General features: G+C 32.5%; 1 protein-coding gene across 1 annotated transcript in view; it reads right to left on the reverse strand.

Moving 5' to 3' along the window:
- Positions 1-839: 839 nt before the first annotated feature.
- The window catches only part of neur (E3 ubiquitin-protein ligase neur), a 14,460-nt gene continuing 1,052 nt past the window's right edge, over positions 840-14,247 (reverse strand). Inside the window, exons 2-10 of the mRNA XM_014435679.2 lie at positions 5,038-5,207; positions 4,663-4,777; positions 4,328-4,574; positions 3,988-4,158; positions 3,738-3,864; positions 3,389-3,628; positions 3,133-3,268; positions 2,779-2,954; positions 840-2,445 (exon numbers count right to left, since the gene is read on the reverse strand). Of these exons, the coding sequence (XP_014291165.1) occupies positions 2,167-2,445; positions 2,779-2,954; positions 3,133-3,268; positions 3,389-3,628; positions 3,738-3,864; positions 3,988-4,158; positions 4,328-4,574; positions 4,663-4,777; positions 5,038-5,207 (1,661 nt within the window). The 3' untranslated portion in view covers positions 840-2,166. The remainder of the gene's footprint in view (positions 2,446-2,778; positions 2,955-3,132; positions 3,269-3,388; positions 3,629-3,737; positions 3,865-3,987; positions 4,159-4,327; positions 4,575-4,662; positions 4,778-5,037; positions 5,208-14,247) is intronic.

The raw sequence follows: 14,247 nt of genomic DNA on the forward strand, positions 1-14,247 counted from the left end.
TTATATAAAAGATAAATATAATTGCGTGCCTTGATATTGTGGCATACCAGTTTTTATAGTTTTTTAGTTTTTACACCAGCATACGTGTTTGAGTTTTACAAACTCCGCAATAACTAAAATTTTAAAAACCCTAACTTTACTAAGTTTTATGCTTTTTTATTGGGATAAAGAAGGTTCTGTTACTACAGATCCTTCTTTATCCCAATAAAAAACACAACTGTTCAACCCAAAACCTGTCAATTGGCCTTCCACAAGGCTCCTGCCTTTTCTCTACCTTATTTAAAGTGTATTTCTTAGACCTTCACTCACATCCGTCAGTAGAAAGATCACTCGATGCTGATGACACAGTCATTTATCATTTATGCATAATCATATAGGATAGATCCAACAGTAAGCAGGTTACAAGGCTTTGAAAACATAAAAAAATGGAAGAAGTAAATGAATTAAAAACATGAGCTATGTTCAACAAAAAGGAGACCGTACATTATTCAAAACATAGTTAATAATGGTAGATTTTTACAGATTTTACGAATACTTTAAACTAAAAATATGTACAAAAAAAGAAATTCTAATCACCTCACTGTATCATGCAAAACATATTTGCACCTTAACATTTACCATGTATTTAATTTAGCCTTTTGGTAAGCTGTATTTAATAGTAAATTAGAATACAAAAAAATTATGAGATCAAGCTTTGATTGTGATTTTGCAACAAATTAGAACAGTCAAAGTCAAGTCAATGATTATACAATCTTGACAAAACTATTAATAGTATAACTTGTCTTTTCATAAATGAAACAATAAGGGGAGAAAAAAGGTGATAATAAACTTAAATTCCATTTTGAAAAGAAATTGATTTATTTACAATAATAATACCAACAGTAGGGCAAAATAAAAGTATATTATATAGATGTCCGTTCAACGAACAATAGACTCTTCATAATTCGATGACTAGAAAATACAAATGGATATTCTCACAATATAATAATAATAATAAAAAAATTACCATCAATAGCAAAAAGCTAATAATAGAATAACAAACAACTTGGTATGTTATGACAACACTTTTAAGTCAACAATTAAGCAAATATTTTAAACAATAAGTCAATTCGTTTCAACTATTTTTTTTAATAATTTTACATTTTTAGAAAAAGTAAAAAGTGGAAGTATATGTTCCGATAACTTACACTATAAACATTGATTATATTCTTTAATTACATAGTAGTAATAATAGGAATAAATATGGTTGGCTATTATTACAGTCACATCTATAGCCCTTCTATAATAAAAATAAATAATTAAACAAGATAATTTAAAAATAAAATAAAAAACTGACTAAAAAGGGCTACAGAATGATTTCGAGCCACTATGAGGTATACAGATAAATTATGAACATTAATTCTAAAAAAATGAAAAATTGGACTAATATTAAGAGGTCGTAGGCCTTTACCTCAACACTTCTTTGGTTTATAAATCAATGGTAGAAGGTTAACTCGATAATTTCTCTTGAGAAGATTGCACCTCTAAATACTCGCAGTTAGAACAAATAGTCTAACTAACTCATTAGTTCTGTACAGCGAAAAATACAGTATAACAAACAGAGCTTCAAGACATGAACAATTGATTTGATAACTATTTAGGGTACTTCAACAGAACAATTGTCAACATCTTAAAGCTCCTCTATAACAAGAAAACTTAATGACATTTCTCATTCAAATTACTTAATAATACAAAAATTGTGCATAAATAGTGTATAGAAAATATTTAGTCATTTTTTCATTGGTTGATCAAAAATTAAAATTTATCTCTCCATTTTTTATAACACCTTAGAGAGCATTTAAAAAGCTCTAATGAGATTATAACAAATAAATAATAAATAAACAATAAAAAATAAATATTTATTGGAGTTTAAAATAAGAAATAATAAAATAAATGGAAAATAAATTTATTTAATATCTTTAGTCTAGTTTTTAGTATTCACCTTTATAAAAACCGAATTAACAGATAACTATTTGTTTTGACACCATTTAATACATATTGCTCCAATAAACATTTATTTTATTACCAAAATGTTCATTGAATATAGGAAGTTTTTTAAATTAACAACCCAAGAGAAATAAGAATTCCTTCTTGTAAAAGTTAGGCATCATACTAGATGGGCCAGGGCTATGATTTGAATGTGCGTATAACATCTCGTATGACTGCCCTACACAATGGGCAGTGGCCGCCTCCTTTCCCTCTCCACTGTTGGAGCGAACAGTCGTAACACATGCACATATGACCACATGTGTATAGGACGGAGTCCACCTGTCGTTCGTAACAGACAGAACAGTCTGGCCCTTCTCCACCACTTCCAGGCCTCAAAGTCTCAGCCCAATGCCTTAGGTCTGGGGCAGGAGTTCGGTCGGTACTTGGACTAGGGCCAAAACCTGCTCCACTAACAGGCTGAAAAGAAATAAGAAACACATAAATATATAAAAAATAAATAAATAATAAATTAATAATAAAATAAATTAGTACACTTCAAAGTAAATTATTGTTTTTACTACTAATACTTGAACCATAACATTATTTAGTACTTAATAAAAACATAATAAAATCACAGTAACTTTTTGAACACTTATAAAATTTATAATGAACATTCATGATAAATTAATAAATTTTAAACAAAGATTGGGAAGAAACAATACAAATCTTCATTTAGTTCTGGCTCTATGGATGAGCATTTTTCAATTATTAGCATAATTAATATAATATCAATTTCATTATGATAATTACCTCGATGTAGGTGGGACTGTAGACAGCTACTTGTGACTGATGGGGCGGTGGCGGAGGCCTGACTCCTGGAGGAGGTAGGCTGACGACTAGTACTGTTCCACCTCCCACACCGGGGGCAGTAGCAACGGTAACTGGACAACATTGATCCTGAGTTCCTCTTCTAGGTGGAGATAAATCTGAAAGATCATCAAACATGACTTTTAGTATAATTATTACTTTAAGCATAGCAGGATAATTGACTTAATTGCAATATCTTGAGACATACTCTTTTTTTCTGTTATTTAAATCCAACTCAAGAATAAAAATTTAATGATCTTACTCTAGTTAATAATTTTCACATTGTAAAATTCTTACTTTGTTGAACTGGAGGAGCTGGAGGTGGTGGTTGTTGTTGAGGTGTATGTGACAACAGCCGGACTCTTTGCGTTGAACCATAAACATCCAGAAAAGCCCACAATGTCAGAGACTCATCTACATGCATCACAGTAACCTAGAAAATTAAACAGGGATTAGTTGTTTAATTTTGAACAAAATAACTCAATAAAAAAGCTTTCATCAGACAACACTTCTTAACAGAATAGTCATCGTAAAGGAGGTAAAATTAACCAACCTGTGGACCAGAATTTTTGGAGACAATGACTTCTCCTCTTCGAGTAACAGTAAATGAAAGCTCATCTCCAGGTTGGGGAGCCCATCCTGCAAGGTCTTTTGACAGAACCCAATATTCTGGTCGATCAAGCAAACAGTCAGGGTCCTCTGGTAAGTCACGATGTGGATCAAGAGTGGCTGGATCACAGGAGGTAAGCCCGAGAGTTAGTGCTCCCATATAGTGGGGTTCAGTATTCAAAACCTGTAGAACAATAATTGTTAATTAAATAGACCTAATAAATATACTCCAAAAATATATGCCTATAATAAGATATTTTTTTGGTTTTTAACATTTAGTAACACAAACTAACCTGAATAACTAGCCGCTCCCCAAGCTGGATTGGTCTAGCAGTGAAGACATAACCATTACAAAATTCTGTTTCTAATCTGCTAGCAACAGTCCTATCTGTAGAAAGCCTTATGTTACGCCCTCGTACCCTGAAGAAATATAAAATGACAATATAAGATAACAGGTACTGCAATAATAATCAACTAATTTTATTAAGAAAATAATTACTTTAAAAATCAAAATAACTGAACTGTAATTAAAGAGATAAATACCTATGTAATGGGAAAGGTGTAAATTTGTTGTTATGGTGCTGAAACCTTAGCGGAGGAATTTCAGCAGGATGGGTATCAGCTGGAACAGGTTGAGGTATGACTGGCTGTGGTTGCAGTGACACATTTGCCAATGCAGGAGTTATGATGCGGTCAACTTCATCATCACCATGTCTGAACAAATAAAATCAAATCATGAACACTTAATAAATTGAAACAGCCTTAATTCCATTTAAAAAAATAGCACCAAATTTAATAACTGAATGTTGTAGTTCCAAGAATTAAATATCATCATTTTTGTCAATTTAACTACATTATTATTATTTACTTATATAACACACACCTCCTCGAATTGTTAAGATGGTGATTAGAATCCACAAATTCAACAGCTGTCGAATTTCCATAGATGTCAAGCATGGCCCAAAGTTGCCCTCGGGTATCCACACCAGAGAAAAAGATGCCTTTCTCTTCCCCATTTACACCAAAGTGTACATCACCAGCGGCAGTGACATAGTAGAAGAGAACAGCATCCCTCTCACACAACCTTTCTGCAAGAGCCTTAGCCCAGTAACCTGGCTTGTTGGTAAGATCTGTCAACAAAGACAACCATTTTAATATAACACAAACTACTAATTTCAAATAAAATGAAAATATATTAGAAACAAAACTAATATTTACCTGGACAAGCATACTTGGGAAGATTGTAGCGGAGGGTACCTGGGTCATTAGATGTGAACCCAAACCTCAAGACACCACTCCAATTCGTCGAGACTTCGAGGAACTTGATACAAATCTGTAAATAAGTTATGTTTATTATTATTTATTACATTTTGTCGACTAAATTTAATAAAATTTATTCATTCTGAACTGATATAATTTAAATGCTATTGAAAAAATAAATATCAATAATCGAGAAGCTCAAATAGGAATAATTGAATTCGACATAATAGAAAAATATCAGAAATTTAGCATATTAATTAACTTTGAATGAATTAAAATAAGATAAGAATGAACTTGAAACAAATGGACCTTTTAATCAAGTAAGTTGTATACCTTTTCCTGAAGCCTGACAGGTCTGGCAGAGAATGCGAGCCCCTTGCAGAAGCTCTCGGTCCTCTTAGCGACACTACCATCTCGGTACAACCTCACGTTCTCCCCATGGACAGGATGAAACTGCAGCGGCGGCAAGTTGCTAGCAGGATTAGGTCCACTGCTCACACGGCCTGGAGAAGTCAAAAATGTTATTCTCTTCTGAAGCGATATCATTAGGATAGGATAGGATGCAATTGGAAGGTAACAAAAACTAGTAAATAAAAATGATATACAAAAACCGTACAAACGCGGACACAATACCAATTAAGAACCAGCTGTTAATTTGTTATCAAGATTTTGTCCTTATCACATAATTAAAAAGTAAAAAATTGTTTCCGATGCGCGAACGCATTGCCACAGCAATACTGAACAGAGGGGACTGTAAAGAAAAGAAAGCCATTGGGAGTGAATCGTAACCGTAAATAAATTACAAGTGTGACGGTCTCGCCGAGTGGCCTCCACAGTGAGCACCATGGCTAGTTCTTCAATCTATCGGTCATTACCCAATCCAAGACTATTTCTGTTTCTATCACTCCATGCTTCTTGTTTTATTTCTCACTTATATATGGTAAAAATAATCAATTAAAACCGTCGCGGATATTTATGCAAAATAAAACAAAAAATCTACCTTATAGCAAATTTTAAATACTAGAATTTGGCATACAGTTGATTTTCTATGTTTACAGTAATTTTTTTTTTTGATAAATGAGACAAAGTAAAGCATGCAGAAAAATAACTTTGATGAAATGAACTTAACAACAGAAAATGCGACATAAAACACTTAACGGTAAGGCGAGACGGGAAGAGAATCAAAATGAACTGTAATACCACTGCATATTTCCGAGTAAATACTTAAATAGCATTTACAAATATGTATATATATATATATATTTTAATTTAAAATTTGCCCTTATTTTCCAACTAGTAAGAGTTGTATTATTTGATTTATTTGATCAAAAGAAAAAGTAATTTAAATATATACTAAACTTATAAAAACTTAAACGCTCATTTTCTTTTATGACTTCATTTTGATAAGTTAAAGGTAAGGAAATAATAAAACGTCGAATTTAAACTTCTTATAATACATTATATTTGAAAATATTTTCATCTATTCAACTACTTTCTCGAATTAACCATGAAAACAATTAATTTAATGATAAAATTTAGGTTCTAAATTCTGTGAGGGACAGGGAAGCAGGTCTAGTCGAATAAACAGAACAACAAAAATATGTAAAAATATTATATTTTCAATAAAATTAGTTCTTTTGATAAAGGTTTACCCCACAAGTGACAGAAGATGGTAAAGGTAGTTAATCCACTTATTATTTTTATATCCTTTATAACTAAATGTTTTTTTCAAAAGATCAGAATCTAAACCAATACAAATAATATTTTTCGCTTTAACAGGAGATAAAGTCTAGCATATCCAGCTCGGGGTGGCAGTGGAATACAAGAGACGGCAGCAATAGAAAAGGAAAGACAGGAGCAGATACAGGAGGCATTGTGCCCTGTCCTTTATATAAGTTAATAGAGTTATAATGGCCGCTCTGGATGCCCCCACCCAATTTTCTGTCATTAACCTCGCCCGTGCTCTACCGTAGGGTTCCTTTAGTCACGGTTCCTCATCTTTCTTCTTCCTCCTGCCTTTACTCCTATTTGACCAATTACACTTTAGCTCCGCGGGGTACAAGTGTAACTGTACGCCATAACGGTGGATCCGTTACACTTATTAAATCAAAATAAAAATCCGCAGTAAGACCCGACATATTTCATTACACGGTGGTTCTGTTATGAATTCCAAAGGACCACAATCCAAAGCGATTACTACCCAGTCTTTAGTTGCTATTCACGTAAAGGTGAGTCATGTATGTGAGACTTGAAAAAGAGTGACTAGAAACTTCCCTGAGACATGACTTATTGAAATTACTTATACAAAGATATTTTGATAAAAATAAAAGTAATGGAATATACTTAATATTATATGTACTTGGTAAAAAAAATAAACAATTCAAAGCTGAATAATGAATGTTTTTCATGTTCACTTTTACACTGAACCGTCAGCGGGAGGATGATGCCATCCTCAGAAGGTAATTTACGCCTGAACTCAGGTCAACTACATCCTTACATCACCTCATGCAATGATGCAAGAGTTCGTGAGTGGAATAGAATAAAAATAAACAGTGATATAGAAACTGCACAAAGCGTAACCGGCAAGACAGAAGAGATGAAGATGCGTTGCCATGGTAACGGGGCTCGATGGCCCATGTATTGACTGAGGGGTCAGTATTACCAACCGATCCTTCCTTCGCTGGCAACACTGGGGCTCCTCAGGGTGACGTCAGGCAAGGTCACGACCTCTCTTCATCAGCTCTCTTTTCCTACCAATTATCTCAATCCCACTCACCAATTCAATGCTTTCACGTCTCTGCCGTTAAACAGAAGAACCGAAGGAAGAGAAATAAAAAATAAACCAACCCCACGAATGATTTTTAAAAGGTTTCTCTGCTACATTCCGCCATCTTCTTTGATTATTCAGAAATAAACGCTGCTACAGACATCAACCAATGAAACTATAGGTTAAAAGGAGCCGATTATCAATTCGGAAATTGTGGGCGAGCATGAAACCCACGGGTCTGATAATGGTTCGTTCCTAACGTAGATTAAAAGACATTCAAGAATTAGGAAAGTGTTTCTAAAACTGAATTCAACAAATTCTTTATACAAAGAAAGAGACAAATTTAAGATTGATTAAATTACATTCGATTGACACATAAAATGTATAGTTTAAATATTTAAGTCGAATGGAAGGACAATATTCATAACTGTTAACGGAAGTTATGGAAAAGAATCTTAAATAGCAAATAATTCTCAAATTTATAACAAGCAAGTAAGAAAACTTGTTACATAATTTACATTAGTAGGTAATCGAACAAGATGTAATATGAATGGTACGGGTAGCTTTATGCAATGGTACATGGGGCAGCTCTTCAGCCTGTTTCCCAACTCAGGCTTTACTAGCCGCACATTCCTTCCTCCCACATCCACTACGTGCTCAGTTCCACCTTAATCAACTGTTCCATAACCCGAGGTCCACGGGTAGCCTTGTAAGAACTACCAGGTTCATCAACAGTCCTCGACACATTCTGTCTACCTGCTCTCGTCCCAAGTAAAAAGGAATGGGTACTGTAATAAAAACGTCCGAATTGCTTCCCCATCATATATTAGTTTCAGTTGTCACTACAATTATATACAGTCTGAGAAACAGGCAGGAAACGGAAAGCATATGTTTTACGGCTAGTACGGTATGAAAAGAACTTAAATGTAAAGCTACCGTAAATCATCAGTGACAACACTAAATGACTGTTTATAGAAATTAATGGAAAAATCCTGTTAAAACTAAAAATTAATATGTCAAGATCTAAGTAAAAAATTTCTTTATCCCACTGAATGTAAGAAATAACCAGCAAAGTATTTACATTTTAAAGAAAAACATCAAGTTGTACATTTCGATTTTTAAAGGATACAAATTATACTTTTTTTCCAGTAAAACGTTTAATATAAATAATGATATAAACACTAGTATCAGAAAGCAACTATTGCCTTGAGATAAATACGAACACATTCCCTTTATGATATTCAACTTAAACAGACAAATATACATCCTTTTCGACCTGCGAAGTAGCTTGAACTGGATATTATACTTTTCAAAACATGGAAAACAAAGGAAAAAAATATTAAAATTAAATTTCATGAAAAAAAATTAACATATAGAACATAATAGAGTCCACCAACGTTTTTCAAAAATAAAAATTAAATGAAAAACTGCTTTTGGGTTGGTCAGCAGCATAATTTCTTAAATTTTTAGCGAACAAATGTATGAGGAATAGTGGTTTTGTTATAAAAACTTCAACACAATTGAAAGATCGCCCGTTATCCAGGGACTTCTTCCGTTCCTCACCCCCTGGGAAAGCGCAGATGCCGCTTACATCTGCTCTTGAACGCATTCATTTGCCCCTTACCAGCTGCCGCTTCCCGCAACAGGCGTACCCTTCGCTATCTAATCATGTTCATCACCTGAAGAGAGGGTCTTCCAATGGAACCAGATACTATGGTTCTGACAAAAGAAGAAAGCTAAAAAGATGTTCGATATAAATCGTAGTTTATAATTTTATTATGAATCTTGATGAAGGAATATATTTGTGGCAGCTCTCATGAGAAAAAAGAAGATTATTGTTTCAAAGAATAAATAGTCTTGATCGATTTTCATCATTGGAATCCTCCTTGCGAAATCAAACGGGGTTATTGCGGCTCGTCCCGGTCTATTTAGTGGTTTCCGGTCCTTTACTTCCTGTGATGTATAGTTAACCTTCTCATAAGGCGAACTTTCTTAGTTTCATCACTATCAATACGATGATTATTGAAAATGGAATATAAACTTAGGTTATAATTATGAGGGTTATAAACAAGACAGAATGAGGAATCTCTAAGAAACGTCAGAGGAAACGTATGCTCCTTGGCTAGTGAGAGTGGAGAGAAATCCAAACAGTTTCGAGAAACCGTGCCATAATCTTGCGGTCCATCATGACATGTCGTCGGCTGAATTTTTCCTCGCAAGAACTCTCATTCCAGGTGCAGATGTGCATTTCCTGGTTCAGTTCTATTTGACTGAAAACAAATATCTTAACAATATCAAATATATCGCATTCAAGATGGTTGGGAATCATTGGCTGGAGAGAGAAACTTGGGGATCTTCGGCGAAATAAGATTCAGTCAATTTAGTTCCATAAACGAGCTATTCTCCCGAAGGATCTAAGGACGAAAATTACGAATGGGCGTCAGAAATTATATTAATATTTACTGGTATTTAATTTAAGATCTCGGATAAAAAATTAAAGGTTAACGTCCTAACGGTGTAAACTATCCAATTATTTATACCTGCAATTAAAAGTTAATTATGGAAACGTTTATATAAGTCTTGAATAAATCCAGAAAAATAGTCATCTATTTTAAATTTAAATTGATAATGTGTATATATTACTTATAAATTATGTTAGTTAAAGTAATAAATAACTTGATTCCATTTCAATTTAAATTTATCTCAATGCAGAAATATGGAACAAAGTAAAATATACTTACTCAACATAAGTAATTATGAACTTTTTAAATACTATATTTGATTAAATAAGGCTAAATCTGGTGAGATTTTTTTTCTTTCCAACTAGTATAAATTTCATAAATTATATGAATGTATAGTTAACCTTCGCATAATGCGAACACTTTTACTTTCATCACTATCAATACGATGATAATTGAAAATGGAATATAAACCAAGTATACAGTACATAATATATAGTCTTAAGTTATACATATATTTGTTAAGATTCATACTAATGTATAACTTCCCAATGAAAACAATAAATTTTTCATATCTTAATAATAAACCACGATAATAAAAATATCAACTCAGGTCAACAAGCACTTGATGAAGAAAGTATGCCATTTTTTTTTCAAACAAGTTGAATAACGATAAAAGAGAGTTAAAGCAGTGCCGGATCCATTCAAGCTTAAATGGGCCAACATTAATTTCGTAGTGGCCCTACGGAATAAATCTTGACGTTCTGGTTAGACAGTTGAAATACACCTACATGGAAAGTGGATAGTTAGGTTATATAAGCACGTTAAATCAAATTAAAAAATAACTGAACGACGTAATCCCGATCAAAATTCAGTAAAGTCAAAAAAGTGAAGTATAAATTGCTTGCGCAATTAGATAGCATGGAGATGAAAAATAAATCCAAAACAGCACAACCCATTCGAAAGAGCCATTGGCTACAATTAATACACAATATTTTGACAGAAGTGCTCTAAGACAAGGAACGAGTGCTGGGAGAGAGAGAGAGAGGGCCTAGTTAGACTCCCTGCGGGATTCCCACGGTGAGCCTCCGTTGTGAAAGTCACCGTTAGCAAGACTTCTCACAGTCTCCCCCAACCGTGCCTAATTATCCAGCCGACTTCCAGGGCTTTCTAACTCAAATCCAATAAATATCCCTTGTTCTTAGCTCTGATGGGTCAGGTACCCTCCTACATGATCTCCCACTTATGTTAACAGGATATTTGCAACTTATACCGATGCCGATCACGAGCCATCCTTACCCGCTCGAGAAGAGGAAAAAAAAAGACTGTCAACACGGCTGGCTGGATGTCTTCACGTTTGATCGTTTTCCTCGCTTAAGTTTTATTGCAATTACGTTGAAGATATTAGTGCAAACGATTTAAATAAATAGATAATCAGGAATGGGTGAGGACTTTTTACAAAACAACATTAAAGTTTCCATTATTTAATTATAGATAATTTTTATTTTATGGCAGAAGCTGTTCTCTATCCCAACGTCAAGTAAATTTATCTAACTAAAACTGATTTGATTCATTTTTTTTTAGAAATAGTTAATTTAGTTTACATAAAGCAGAATCTTCATTTTCTATAATAATTTTCCCTAGAAGAGAATAAACGAGTTGTTTAGGTTTTTGAAGGGAATAAAAGTAAAATAAAGGTTATTAATAACTATATTACATATTATAACGTTTAAATGTGTCAACGGAATGAGAGGTGCTTTGTGGGCCGAGGAAGAACGTTACCATAATGCGAGAACCCCTTGCACGCTAACCTATATCCGCCATAACAACAGTGCCCTCCGTTCCCAGGCCAATAGTTTGGTCGATCCCCACCACATCACATTGATCACTTCCGCGGTAATTAAATCATTATATGCCTGGGGGTAATGGAATATGGAAATGATCCAAAGACGCATTTTAAAGGCGGAATCAGTACGTCACTATTTACAGAACATTCCGGCCGAGTAACGTAGCGTATCCTTGTTAGAAGCTGGAAAAAGCAAAGAACTATAACCTTACTAGCAAGAGAGTTTCCGAATTGTTATGAGCCAGAGTATACTGAAATAAAACAAAGAATAAGATACATGAAAGATGCGAATTTTTATGCACCACTTCGTAATGCACCTTAAATTATATTTACTTAATAATTTTCTGATGTTTTTCAGTAAATTAAAATAAATATGACTTCAAATAATAATAAAAAAAAAATTAAATAATGACTTCAAAGAAATAATATAGAGGCGAGGAAACGAGAGGTTAAAATTTTATATCTTTGAAGATAGAAGGAGATATGCAGGAATGGCAAGATAAATGCTTCCCTCTCGGTGATGTATCAACTATACACCATCATGATACGTATATATTAAATATTTAGCATCTGAGATCAATATATTTTACCAAGCAAATAGTACAGCTTAGAAGCGGCGTGGGAAAAACTTAAACAAGACCGTTACAAAGTTTAAACAGGAAACCTCTACTAGACTAAGTATGTTTCTTAACTTATAACGAATAATGACATTATAAGAATAATGTCATGGATCTAACTTAGGTCAATTACTGTATATATTGCTAGATAAATAATGTCCCACCATTGAGGAAAATCTATTTATGTATTTAATACAATATGAAACCTTTTTTTTTCTTAAATAAGCTTAGTGTGCGAATGCTTTAGAAAATATAAAAAGAATTTTTACATTAAAATAATAAAAATTTAATTTTGTTTTGAAAAAAAATCGTTAATAATAAAATGTTTCAATATTACCGTCAATATTTTTATATTTACATATTAACTTTTAATTACCATATTAACGAAAAATTATGATATATTTTATTTTGTGGCTTGGCAATTTATATTTTAAAAAATCAAGTTTTCTAAATAACAGAAATAAGTTTGGATATAACTTTAAATAAATAATTCATAACCGAGCAAAGGCTTAACTTTTAAAAATATAGAAAAAATAAGATTTGTTATTTTGTAACCCCACCACGTGTCCATTCAAATTTATTTTACACTTCATAAAATATTCTTCTAGGTTTTTGTCACTTATAAAAAATAAGTACTCAAACACCTAAAGTAGGGCACTACTTTATATTGACTAGATTTGAGTGGATAAGCTTGTTTACAGACAAGGATTTACAACTTCATCCTGGCGCCAGTAGATGCACTAAGTCTATTTCTTCAGTTTAATCCTTTATTCATCTGGCGTCTGGGAAATCCATTAAACACTTAAAAGGTACACCCGTTTAATTTATTCTCAGTAGGACTAATATCATTAAATAACAAAGGGGGGAGAGAAGGGAAAGCATCAACGCCTTAACAAAACGGACAATAAATTAAAGTTGAGGGATATTGTAAAATTACTAAATATGATGTAATTTCAAATTAATTAACCACTGTGAAGTTAATTAAATAATTTAAATATATTTTAAATTATTCAACTAAGTAAAATATTGAGAAAGATCAAATAATGTTTTTAGTTTTGATGCAGTATTATCATTATCTTTGGTCTGCTGAACTGAAAAGAGAGGATAAGGTAGTTCGCGCACGAGTAATCTTCTTAATAGACCCCATAATAAAGAAGCCTAAATATTACCCCTTAGAATTACCGATTAGAAAGTTAGTATTAATTTAATAATTAAGTTAATTAAATTCAATAAATATTAATTGTAATAGTGTCTCTGTAGTACTGATAAAGTACTGAGGTAACTAATTAAAAACTATTACAAGACAAAGTGGTCTTCAATTAAAACAAACCATAAATTAATTATTACAGGAATAATTTGTAAACTGATAATCAAACAATTAAATCAAATAAATCGTTGAAATTAATAGATGCAGTATGTTTTGACATCTTCAATGCCTATTTATAATTATGTTCAATAATTTTAATGACTTATTTTTTAACTGTAATATAAATGCAGTTCATGGTTATTGTTTTTAAAAATTTACATGGAGGTATAAACACAATTGAAATAAGTAGATGATGGCAGTTTTTTAAACGGTTGAAGAGCCAATCAATCATTCATGATAAGGACATCATATATAAGTAAAACTGTTATGTATATACTAAAAAAACAAACATTTCGGAATCAACCAATGAATTTAATTTTTTTTAAAATGTTAACACAATATTACTAATGGAGTATTTATAAAGCAAACAAGCATATCTAAAAACATTTTTTGATATTTCATTCCACACCATTGAACACAGCAGATACAAAAAGGATGGAAATATTTTTTTTTCGGTTTCAAAAAAGATTAAAGTACTTACACCTTTA

Source organism: Halyomorpha halys, unplaced genomic scaffold (genome assembly GCF_000696795.3).
Source record: "Halyomorpha halys isolate HHAL.00 unplaced genomic scaffold, Hhal_1.1 Scaffold1644.1, whole genome shotgun sequence".
Taxonomy (NCBI): Eukaryota; Metazoa; Arthropoda; class Insecta; order Hemiptera; family Pentatomidae; genus Halyomorpha; species Halyomorpha halys.